General features: G+C 42.4%; 1 protein-coding gene across 1 annotated transcript; it reads right to left on the bottom strand.

The window, feature by feature from the left end:
- Positions 701–2,282, bottom strand: LOC8066415. Its single transcript, XM_021458496.1, has 2 exons — positions 1,853–2,282; positions 701–1,148 (listed from the first exon to the last, which is right to left on the bottom strand). Exons 1-2 carry the CDS (start codon positions 2,170–2,172, stop codon positions 980–982), a joined length of 489 nt encoding a protein of 162 aa, XP_021314171.1. The 5' UTR covers positions 2,173–2,282; the 3' UTR covers positions 701–979.

Consider the following 11,683-nt stretch of genomic DNA (forward strand, 5'->3'; position numbering starts at 1 on the left):
CAGTAGCCCTCCAGATCGCAATTCCCATGTGTCGAATTAGGACGACGATGATAAAGATCCGGACGTGATATGTCAAGCCAGCCTTAATGACAGCCCTAAAGTAAACAGTGCCGTGCTTTTTACGCCGTGGAAAGCAACACGTCCATAGATGGGTCACTGGCACGAGTACTAGGTACTACAGTAGGCGCGCACAGGTGTCGAGTGACGACCACAGACGAGACGATGAGGTGGGGTTCTCCTCGTCCTCGGTCATGGCCGGTCAAAAGCTCGTCGTGTTCGTGAGGCGGCCGGCCACCGTCGTTGTGTGTCAGCAGACCTGCCGCTGTTGCGGCTGCCGTGCAACGCCGCGCCCGCGCAGCGGTGGGTTGTCCTGCTCTTGCGGCCCGCAGGTGGGGCGACCGACCGATTGATTGCATCGAGACTGATCAGATCACGGGCGTCTAGACCATGCAGCCTGCCAGGACCACACCGTCTAGAATGTGCAGTGCCGCGCACGATCACACCACGCACTTGTCCTCTTGTGTTGCGCGCCACACCACACCACACCAGACTGCTTTTCTGTCTGTCATGGGAGATGAGTCCTGACTCCTGAGAGTTTGCTCTCCTCAGCTGGGGAGCTGATTGTCAAATTTGCAGCCGCTTGACAGCACAAGTGCACAACGTGAGTGGAAAACAGACAGAAAATGCGATACGAGCAGTAAGAGTGACAAGAATCTGTTGTTGCAACCCGGGTCCTTTTTTTTTTTTTCCTTTTGTTTCAACAAGAGAACGCCATGTTTCCAGAGTTACATGCATCAATCACCTACTAATAAATCATTGACGCATTCATCACTGCCGGAATACTAGAGCTAAAGCTGTACTATGCACAGAACGCTCTAGCATGGCGAAAACTACGGGCCGATCGATCGATCGATCTGGCGTCGCTGCTCCTGCTGCTCCAAAGGCGCAACAACATACTCCACCATGCCTTGCACACGGACTAGGCGGCGGCCACGGTCTCCCCGCCGCTGCCGGACTGGTCGGAGCCACTGGCGCCGGCCACGGACGGGGCCTCCTTGATGGAGGTCAGGGAGCATGTCTGTTCCATGCGCTCGTCGTACTCGATCTGCTTCTCCCTGCATTCTTGGCTGCAGAATGCCACCTCGCCCCTGCACGTCCCAAATATAACAGAATCCAACTTGTCACAAACAGACAGACATATTTTAACAAATTACTCCATTCAAGGGGGAGAAAATACAAACTCTTTAAACCAAAGGTAGATGAGGGATTGTGACAACTGATTAAAGAACTGTGTAGATGGTTCCAAGTGGCAACGCTTATATCATAATCAACCAACAGCTCATATGATTGGTCACCTAGTAATAAATGCTTTACTTGGAGTGGCTAGTGGAGTACAGTAATATAGGCGCTTGGCTCATAATGTAAAATATACACACCTACATGATGCGTCAAACTACTAAGCATTTTGAAAAATTGGAAATAATTGACAGGCTGAAAGGAAGATTCGCATCAAATATTCCTTCCACTAAAAAAATAGGGGGAATTAGATTCACATACTACCCGTCCCCGAGTACTAACTAGAACATGCCGGGCGCTGGTGGAATCGGATGGCAATTAATTCAACAAAACCAAGCAGGATCACATAATACTTCGACATAGATCAAAATAATTCCAGTAACTCAATAGACTGGAACAGATCGAATAACTCAATAGACTGGAACAGATCGACGCAATAGACTGGAACAGATCAAAAGGCACGATATCATCACGGCCAGGGAATCGAGAGCCATCATCATGAATACAAAGGGCACGAAATGCTAACGTGAAGAGATCGATTGGAGTGAGTCCGAACCTGTAGATGAAGGTGTCGTAGCCGGGTCCGAGGCGGCGGTTGCAGAGGCCGCATGCCTTCAGAAAGGCCGCTGTCTCCACCGTCGTGAATGGGCCGTAGTAGAAACTCGGCACGGCGCCGCCACCGCCGCCGGCTCCTATCCCGGCACCGCCGGCCGGCAGCGAAGAGGACGACGGCACGCCGGCGCCCGCCCGCTCCTGGCGCCGCCCCTGCTTCGCCGCCGACGGCACCGTCACCAAGCTAGCCGTCCGCGGCAGCACCTTGGTCCGCGGCCGCTTCCCCAGCGCCGACCCGGACTCGATTCGCTCAGCCGGCTCCATATCCTCCTCTCTTCTCCAGCTCCCGGCGGCTGGCGCGCCCTGTGATTCCAGATGGCCTTTTCCGTCGCGAGATTTGGAGAGGTGGGGGTGGGGGTGGGTGGAGAGAGGGGTTTTGCGGAGCGGCGCATAAAAAGGGCGGAGGTGAGGGACGCCTGGAATCCGGGCCGTCGATCTCCTGGCCCAGAATCTGTTCGATGCTTCCGATCTGGCGTGTGGACTGATCCGTCGTTTGCCGCGGTTCACAGCTCCGCTAGGTGCACCCCCATTGCGCCCCCCCCCCCCCCCCCCCCCTCTGGCTGTAAATTTACCAGTACGCTAAATACGTTTCTGTATTGAGTGCCAATTCTGTATCATGTACAGTACATCAGTATAAGCGTAGCTAGATTGAAGATGAGGCTAAAAACATGCTCGTATTAGTGAGTTAGACAAAGGCTTTGACATCATTATAGCATGTCTCTGCTGGTGTTATTTACAGCAAGTATTTGTCGTCTTCGAATCTTAAGGTGTAACGTACTAGGAGTATATATTTTTTTTAAAAAAAAACATACTAGGAGTATGCTTTTTGTACCTCTGTGTGTGTGCGTGTAAATTGTCGCTATACGTGATCTGTCTGAAACCCCACCGCACCAGAGTTTGTCTTAGCGTATTGACCGCTGACAATGATGCTTGCGTCCCCAGTGCACACGCCTTATACGTGATTTGTTTCGTGTGCTCCTCGTAAAGTTACCTCAATAGAAGGCGCGAGATATAACCATTACAGTCATTAGCTACCAGGCCCGTCTATGTGAGATTTCATATCACTATTTTTAAGACTCATACGGAGTTTGTTCAAAACAATATAGACAAGTTTTATAGTCATAAAACTCATTTCATTTCATTAAAACTTTTATTATATTTTCCTTCATCATTAATATTATATCAAATTAGCTTATTTATAGTATGTTCAGATCCATTGGCACTAAAAAGTAGCTAGCTAGAGCAACTCCAAGAGTCTGGCTAAAATTAGTATCCAAATTATGTTGTTTAACCATTTAAAAAAGAAGAGATCCACACTAGTCTTGCTATTTTATAGAATCATATAGCTTGTGTTAATGGTTGACTATATATAGCAACGTAAGGAATAGCTAACTTTCTATTTTATAAAACTATATAGCACATTTGTTGGAGTCTACCTTTTATTATACAAATTCTAAAATAGCCTCCACAATTAAATAGCCAAACCGTTAGAGTTACTATTTTTTAGCTAGCTAATTTTTTTATCAGGGAACGTGGATCCACCTGCTAACAATTGCTAATATATGGTTGGATACTGAATTAAAGGTACATATAAACTATTAGCACTTATTAGCAACTATAAACCTACTAATGAAACTAATTGTTAGCAGCCCTCCCTTCAATATTTAGAGAGTATGTGTTAGTACGAGATCACACTATCAACTTAAGTAATGATTAATAGGTCTGTTTGGATCCACTAGTGCTATAAATCATTAATATCTATGAAATTCACATGAAACTTCATAAAACCTTGTTTGGATGTTGTTGGATTCACCTCAGTCCACATGTGTTGGAGTGAATTAGGGTGGAATTTAGTTCAAGTTCTACTCCAATCCACCCCAACACATGTGAATTGATGTGAATTCAACTACATCAAACAAGGTCTAAAACTGTCCTCGAACCCACCCCCAACCCAACACACACAGGAAATCCGGCGTATGAATTCTGTGATTGAGGAGACAGCACAGCTGCACAACAGTGCGCTGCCTCATTTCCATATGGTGATTTCAGCACCTGAATTACCACGTTGTTATCCGATTCTACAGTAGCAAGCAAAGTTCTGCACCTTCGCCGTGCCAAGTAAGTCCACCTCTTTACTACTAATCCCTTCAGCTATCAACACGTCCTCCAGATGATTGCACCATCGATAACGACCACATACCCATTGGCCTTTGGTTATTCCGCACAAAACAACCATAGTTGCTCTTGCTCCATTGCCGCTTGTCCCATAAAAGGTTGCGTCTCTGTATTGATCGTCTATTTGCATTAGGACTTCTAGCATCCATGTGACATATTTGGTATTTGGTTGCCGCATACGGACCCCAGGCAGTTTTGCAGTGTTGTCTAGCATTTCTGCCCGTCCATAACGATCAGCAACCACAAAAGTGGATTGCACCAGTCTATAACATAAAAATTACATTATAATATATCTATATTCAAAGAGCATGTCAGGTGATATTGATTCTTTAGCAAATAAAATATACTTTAAGGGAAATTAAGAGATAGAATTGTTGATTTGTCTGATCAAAATACATTAATGACGGACACGGCAGTCAATCTGCTATGTTGATGGATCGGTACTGTCTGTCTATGTCCTATCTGTTTATCCAACCATGTCATACAGTGAACTGTAACTGTAAGTACGTTGCGTGCTCACTTTTTTCTTCAGAAGTTACAAATTTGTTATGGGATCTAAATACATTTAGGGGCCAAAGTTTATGATGCGCACATAATTCATGTAGCATTTTAGTGGTTATTTTATTTTATTCTTCTTCGCAGTTCATTTATATGTTTAAACGTCATATATTACTTCTAGAAGGGAAGTATAAAAGCCAACGCGACAAATTTATCTCTTCACTCCACAATGGCTAGACGTCTAAATCGAAGTTGTATATTACATTAAGGTTATGACAACGTAATTATAATAGTTAATATACTCCATCCGTCCCTTTTTAATTGTCGCTTGCGCTTCCCGAAAAATAACTGCAGGCAATTATATATTAAAAAATATTAATATTTATAATACATAATTAATATCATTAGAAAGATATTTGAATCTAGTTTTTTAACAAATTTATTTGGAGATATAAATGTTGCACGTATTTTCTACAAATCGAGTCAAACTTGTGGCACGTACACCAACAGCGACAATTAAAAAGGTACAGAGGGAGTATGTGTCAACAAGAGTGACACATAAGCATTTATATATACGTGGCAGAGAATAAATGAGGAGCCGTCTCTATGCGTAAAGACAACCTCAACACAAGATGATGTATACTTGCTACATTTCTATCTAATGACTCACGGAATTATCAAGGCATATTAATAGATGTTCCAACTATATATTTGTTATGTTTATGTGATGTTAAGGGCCTCTTTGGTGATTCTAATTCCCGCTTGACAACAATTTATGTGTAAGAGGCATACCAACATTACAGAAGAAAGAGTCATTTTCTAGTAAATAGTAGAGGAGTCAGAGCTGGTTCATGTGAGTTTTATTTACATTAAATATATTGTTATATAGGTATATTTTATGGCATAGCCATGGATCGACCTACAGTTGTGTCCGGGTATTCCCGGGCATATCCTATATTTTTGGAAAAAAAATAATAGGTATTTGAGGTATATATATGTATAATATACATAACATGTTAAAACTATATTTCTCTGTATCTCTGGACCATTTTATTCAGCAATTCACCTCTAACTCGAAAGCAGGCCATAACCCACGCGAATCTAGACGGCACATGGCTCATCTAACTTTCCCACTCACTTTCCCACTCCCCCAAAATCTCAAAACCATCAGGCTTGATCCGTAGGTGTAGGGCAGCCGCGCACTGACGCATAGCCGCGCACTGACGCATAGGCAGACACTTTCGCGAATCTCAACCACGCACCGCCGTTTTCAGTGTGCGCCGCCGCCCACGACTCGCCATTGACGCGCAGGTAGGCGCTGCGGTCTGCGCGGACGCTCGCATCGCCGACATCACCGTGCTGCCGCTCCGGCGGCTCTGCTCCCTGGCATCGCCGCATCGGGCGTCCCTACGTTGTCGCGCGGCCAGTCGGCCACGACGCCCCTTTTGGTTGGACTCAGAGGTAATAAAACTCAAATCCCTTTCCTTTTCCCTTTGTTGGTTCTATTAAATGTCATTTTCATATGCAAAATAAAATTTATAGATGTGCAATGCATTTGATTCTTTGTAGGCAGTGGCATTTCCATTCTAAAAAATGAAGAAGTCGAAGAAGTCAGTTGATTTCGCTGAAATCAATGTGGGAAAGGGTCACAAAGGCACCAAGGGTACATTCCCCTTCGCCTTCCACATCAAGACCACAAGTAATTAGCATTGAGAGTCATGCTGAAGCTCAAGGTACCCTTGCTCAACTAGAGGCAGCAGCAGCAAGAGAACCAGAAACTGAGATAGCAGTTGTCCCCAATGATCAGATTTCAGTTGAACCAGAGGTAGCTAGTAATGAACTCCAATCTCAGTTAACAACAACAGTGTGGCAGAAACAAAACCTTCAAAACCTTCCTCTTTTATCTCCTATTAGAGATGGCAAATTTGATTATGAATCAAGTGGGGAAGTTGTTTATGCTATTGAATCTCTACATCATGACCCTAGAAAGAGGAGACCCATTAGAAGGCATCCTGTCAATGAAAGGAACTCGGTGATCAGGGGATATATTGCATTGGGTCTTGTCAACCACGCAACCATGACTTTCCTATTAGGTTTATTGGAGGTAAACCTAGACGCTTTATTCCTTGGTGGTTTGATGAATTTACTTGGCTTGAATATAGTGTGGAATTAGATGCTGCATTCTGTTTTGTGTGCTTTTATATTCAAGCATAAAACAAATTGTTCTAGTGGAGATGCTTTTGTGAGTGGAGGATTTAGAAATTGGCATTTGAAAAAAGAGGATTGAGAGGCATTGTGGGTCTGTGAATAGTTATCACAATATGGCTCTAGAGAAACACAATTCCTTTATGAGGCCTAAAGCAACAATAGTTGAGAACTTTGCTTCCACCACCTAAAAAGAGAAATGTGAGTACAAGTCACGGTTGACGTATTCACTTAAATGCTTGAAATTTCTTTTGCGTCAAGGGTTGGCTTGTTGTAGACATGATGAAAGTGAAGATTCACAAAGGGAATTTTCTTGAACTTCTAAATTGGTTAGTAGAAAACTTTGAAGAAGTTGCTAAGGTAGTTTTAAAGAGTGCTCCAAAAAATTGTACATTGACTACCCCTAAAATTCAAAAAGATATCATCAATAGTTGTGCCAAAGAAACTACAAAGCTTATCATGGAAGACCTTGGTAGTGACTACTTTGCAATACTAGGTGATGAATCTAGTGATGTGTATGACAAAGAACAATTGGCTCTTTGTTTGCGCTATTTTGACAAAAAGGGAAAGGTAGTTGAGAGGGTTCTTGGGGTTATCCATGTTGAAAACACTGCCTCTTTGACACTTAAAGATGCAATTCAGTCCTTGCTGATGGAGCATTCACTAAGTTTGTCTATGGTACGTGGGCAAGGTTATGATAGAGCTAGCAACATGAAGGGGCATGCCAATGGTTTAAAGAAACTAATTATGGATGAATGCCCCTCAGCTTATTATGTACACTGCTTTGCACATCAGCTTCAGTTAACTCTAGTGGTTGTTGCTAAGGAAAACTTAGATTGTGATTGGTTTTTTTATCAGCTTAAGTTGTTGTTGAATCTTATTGGTAATTCTTGTAAGAAGGTAAAATGCTACGGGTAGAACAAGCACAAAGAATTGTAGAAGAACTAGAGTTGGATGTGATTCAATCTAGAAAGGGCCAGAATCAAGAGACGAGTCTATGTAGTCCAGGTGATACTCGTTGGGGGTCTCACTACAAAACTGTTATGCGTGTTCTCTTTATGTATCCTTCAATTAGGAAAGTTATCAAAAAGGTTGGCACAGATAAAACTCAAAAGACAGTATAACCAATCACAAACAATGTTGACAATCTTTGATTTATTTGAGTTTATTTTCAGGGCGCACTTGATGCAAAATGTACTTGGATACATGGCTGATTTGAATCATGCTTTGCAAAAGAGAGATCAAGATATTGTTAATGCAGTAGAGCTTATTTATCTGACAAAGATTCCAATGCAACAAATGAGGGAGGATGATGATGGGATGAGTTTCTAAAAGACGTCCATTCTTTTTGTAACAAGCATAAGGTCAAAATTCCTGACATGGAATATTTCTATAGGTCTATTGGAAGAGACACGAGGTTCTATGTGAAAATCAATAATATGCACCGTTTTCATGTGGACATGTTCTTAAGTATTATTGATAGATAACTTAAAGAGCTGAATAACATATCGATGAGGTAAACACAGATTTGCTTGTCTACGTGTTAGCATTCGATCCTGCTAATTCATTTGTAGCTTTTGACAAAGCAAGTTTGGTTAAGCTAGCTCAATTTTATCCCAATGATTTCTCAAGACTAGAGTTAGACCATCTCCCTCGTCAACTTCAACTCTTTATGCGTGAAGATGAAAAATTTAAACAAGTGAACAGCCTTGCTGAGCTTTCTGGCATGCTTGTTTCTGAAAAAAGCACACCAAACATGATCTTATGTACAGACTTCTCAAATTGGTCCTAGTGCTACCTGTAGCAACTGCTACAGTAGAAAGAGTGTTTTCAATAATGAATTATGTGAAGAACAAGTTGAGAAACCGGATGGGAGACTAGTACTTGAATGATTGTGGTCACATTTATTGAGCGTGAGTTCTTTTTGTAAGTCAAAGATCATGACATCATTAGTCGCTATCAAGCAATCACGGATCGAAGAGTTAAAATTTAATTGTAATTTTCTTCTAATATTTTGTAATCTCAACTTATTATGGAACAAATTTAGTTTGAACTACATGTATCTTTTATCTAAGCAGATCTGAACATTTTATGTTGTTCATCTAAATTGTTTTTACCATGCGCATACCCTGCTCCTAGTTCCACAACGGTATGAAACTATTCACTGAAACTAGCTAAGGGCACCCTCAACAGTACGAGCAGGTTACTAGTTTTAAGACAACATTTCTAATAGTATAAACTTTTATAGTACATAGCTCATAATATAAATAGTTTTATATGACACTCCTGTATAATCTCAAAATATGTGTGAGACTTACTCTTAATCAAAATATACCTTTTTCTCTTATATATTAGTATATTAAATAATATGTTTAAGAACACCGTTGAACCTGCCTATGGGTTATATAGGCTATAACTCAACTTAGGTCGTACTGAATTCAGAGTGCTTTGCATATCAAAATCTTAACATAAAACATTGAGAATATCAATAATTTTAAAAATGATGGTTGATCTTGTATTAAACATGTAGCCATGGTACACAAATTTTAATCATAAAATGATCACATGAATTCTTAAAAGCAGAACTGACTATTTGTAGATAGTTAGTAAAATCAATTTTAATTAGGCTTTTGAACATGATTGTTGTGACTAATAATCTCAAAAGGTTGTGCATTATTGATCAATTGGAATTATGCATCCTAACATATATATATATTGTATTCCATCCGTTTCAAATTATAAGTCGCTTTGATTTTTTTTGGTGCATCAATTTTGCTATACATCTAGATACATAGTAAAATGGATGAGCCAAAAAAGGTAGAACAACTTATAATTTAGAATGGAGGGAATACTATTGAAGTAAAAATGTTGGCACTAAAATCCAAAGTTAATTCCCAAAGAATTGAACCATCTCCAAGATAGTTGGGTTGATATAAATCTACCAAGAAAGCCCTTGTTCTAATCAATCAAACATGAAGAAAATATATTGTTGGAAGTATCAGTATGCATACCTTTAGTCTTAATCCTCAGCACGTTTATATCACCAGCAAAAGGACTCATGTTATCAGTTGTGATTGTGAGTATTAATCTGTCAGTAAGCATTTTTACCGTTTGTACATGTCGACATTTTTTTTAGCCGTAGAGATAATACATGTTGTACCGTTTTTTTTAGCTCCAACCAAAATGGCTCGGTTGCGCGTCGGATCAACGTGTCGTGCTGTGCTGGAAGCACCTTTGGAATGAGGTGAGGTAAAACGAAGGAAAATCTGCCGAGATTCTTCGTCGAGCGCCTTTCAGTCTTCCATTTCACGAGATCGAGCAAAATATCCTGGGGCTGCCAAAATCTATGCTCTCACCACTAGTACTACTACTACATCGGAAAAGACTCCGCCTGCTGAAAAAACAAAGACCCAGTGATCTCTAGCGATCGTCGACAAGTGTACGTACGGACCAGGACTGGGCCGCCATCAGGCAGGCAACGGGAAACACGTCACTTCGAATCTTCGATCCGTTTCCGTTTCCGTCCGGCTTCCTCATGGCCTGGCCCGTCCCCTGGGTCCGTCCACTTTGGTACGTCCAAACAAAGCCCGTAACGTAATGCCGCGTGTGACGAAAGCCAAGTGCCCGGCCGGTGGCTGGCTGGCTTAGCTCCCACTACCAGCGTAGAGGACGATGCATCTCTCTTTCTAAAGAACGGAAGGGAACGCGTTGCAATCAGAACTGATCGATTTCTCGTATCATCGATCACCGTATCGACTACTAGCCGAAGCTGCTGAAATCTTATTCGAGATTAACGGACCGTGTTGTTGGTATACGTACGTGGGAAGATATCACCGTGTATATTGCAAAAGAGACGTGCTTTTTGAGCAATATAGAAACATATCGGATACGGAATAGGGCAACAGGAGATATCGAGTGATAATACCACCGTCTGGGAACATCGAATCAGAGTAAGAAAGAATCGTGTTGTTCAGATCATTTTTGAGAACAACAAACAAAGGCAGCATGCACTAGCAATATCGTGGGACCAGTTTGGCGCCAAATCTTGCAGTAAAGCTGATCAGGTGACTCGTCACCACAGCAAGTTCGTGAGCTCGCATTCGAGGGCGGGTTTGCACGCACAGTCTCAGCAGATTGACTGCTGCAACAAAGCACATCCCCCGCCGGTCAAGTTTTACGACACTGAGCCGCACACGAATTGACGAATTTGAAGTGGTGGGCGAGCACGCAACTTTTGCCAAACCCATTTGAAACTTTCAGAGATCCTTGCCGATGCATGCCAACCCACCCGGCCACAGCACCGTGCATGCTTTCCAGCCTTAGCTGCACCACAGAGATGAAGCCATGAAGACCTTTTTCACTGCATGCACCAAGGGCAATGGATGGCGAATTGGCGATTTTCAGATGCGCAGCGCAGGGATGATGAGTGAGCCTACAAAAAGGGAGGCTTCGCACTAGCATAAAAAAAGCCGGTTTTACCTCAGCATGCACCCTTGGGATCTGCCATGGGTCTCAACCTGATGGTGTCACCGTGCACCCAACTCCATTGCTCTCGGACCCCTTTACGTAAGGGAGATCATAGAATTTTCAGATAATCTTTTATGAATCATGATCCGTCGCCTTACTTTTCCCAAAACGTTTCAAACGAAGACAGAGAGAGTGGGAGAGAGAGATTGAAATGCTAGTGTGTGCGCCTGTGAGAGAGACAGACAGGGATATTGATTGACCTTCAGAGCTGACCTCATGTTCCACTGCCTGATGGCAGCGTAAAGAACGGTTAGGGATCTAAGCACATAGATTAGCAATGGGAAGTTTGCCTTTAGCTCCTCTGTGTGCAGTGCAATCGACTTAAGTATTCTTCCCTAATTTAACCACGTAGTAGTAGTAGTAGTCGTCG

This window comes from Sorghum bicolor, chromosome 4 (assembly GCF_000003195.3).
Source record: "Sorghum bicolor cultivar BTx623 chromosome 4, Sorghum_bicolor_NCBIv3, whole genome shotgun sequence".
In the NCBI taxonomy this organism is placed as follows: domain Eukaryota; kingdom Viridiplantae; phylum Streptophyta; class Magnoliopsida; order Poales; family Poaceae; genus Sorghum; species Sorghum bicolor.

What these genes read in the sequence shown, in the direction of transcription:
- LOC8066415 (XM_021458496.1), bottom strand. Translation starts at nt 2,172, where the DNA reads ATGGAGCCGGCTGAGCGAATCGAGTCCGGGTCGGCGCTGGGGAAGCGG. An exon ending in TACGACACCTTCATCTACAG is followed by an intron (nt 1,149 to 1,852) that starts GTTCGGACTCAC and finishes TGGGACGTGCAG; the next exon opens with GGGCGAGGTGGCATTCTGCA.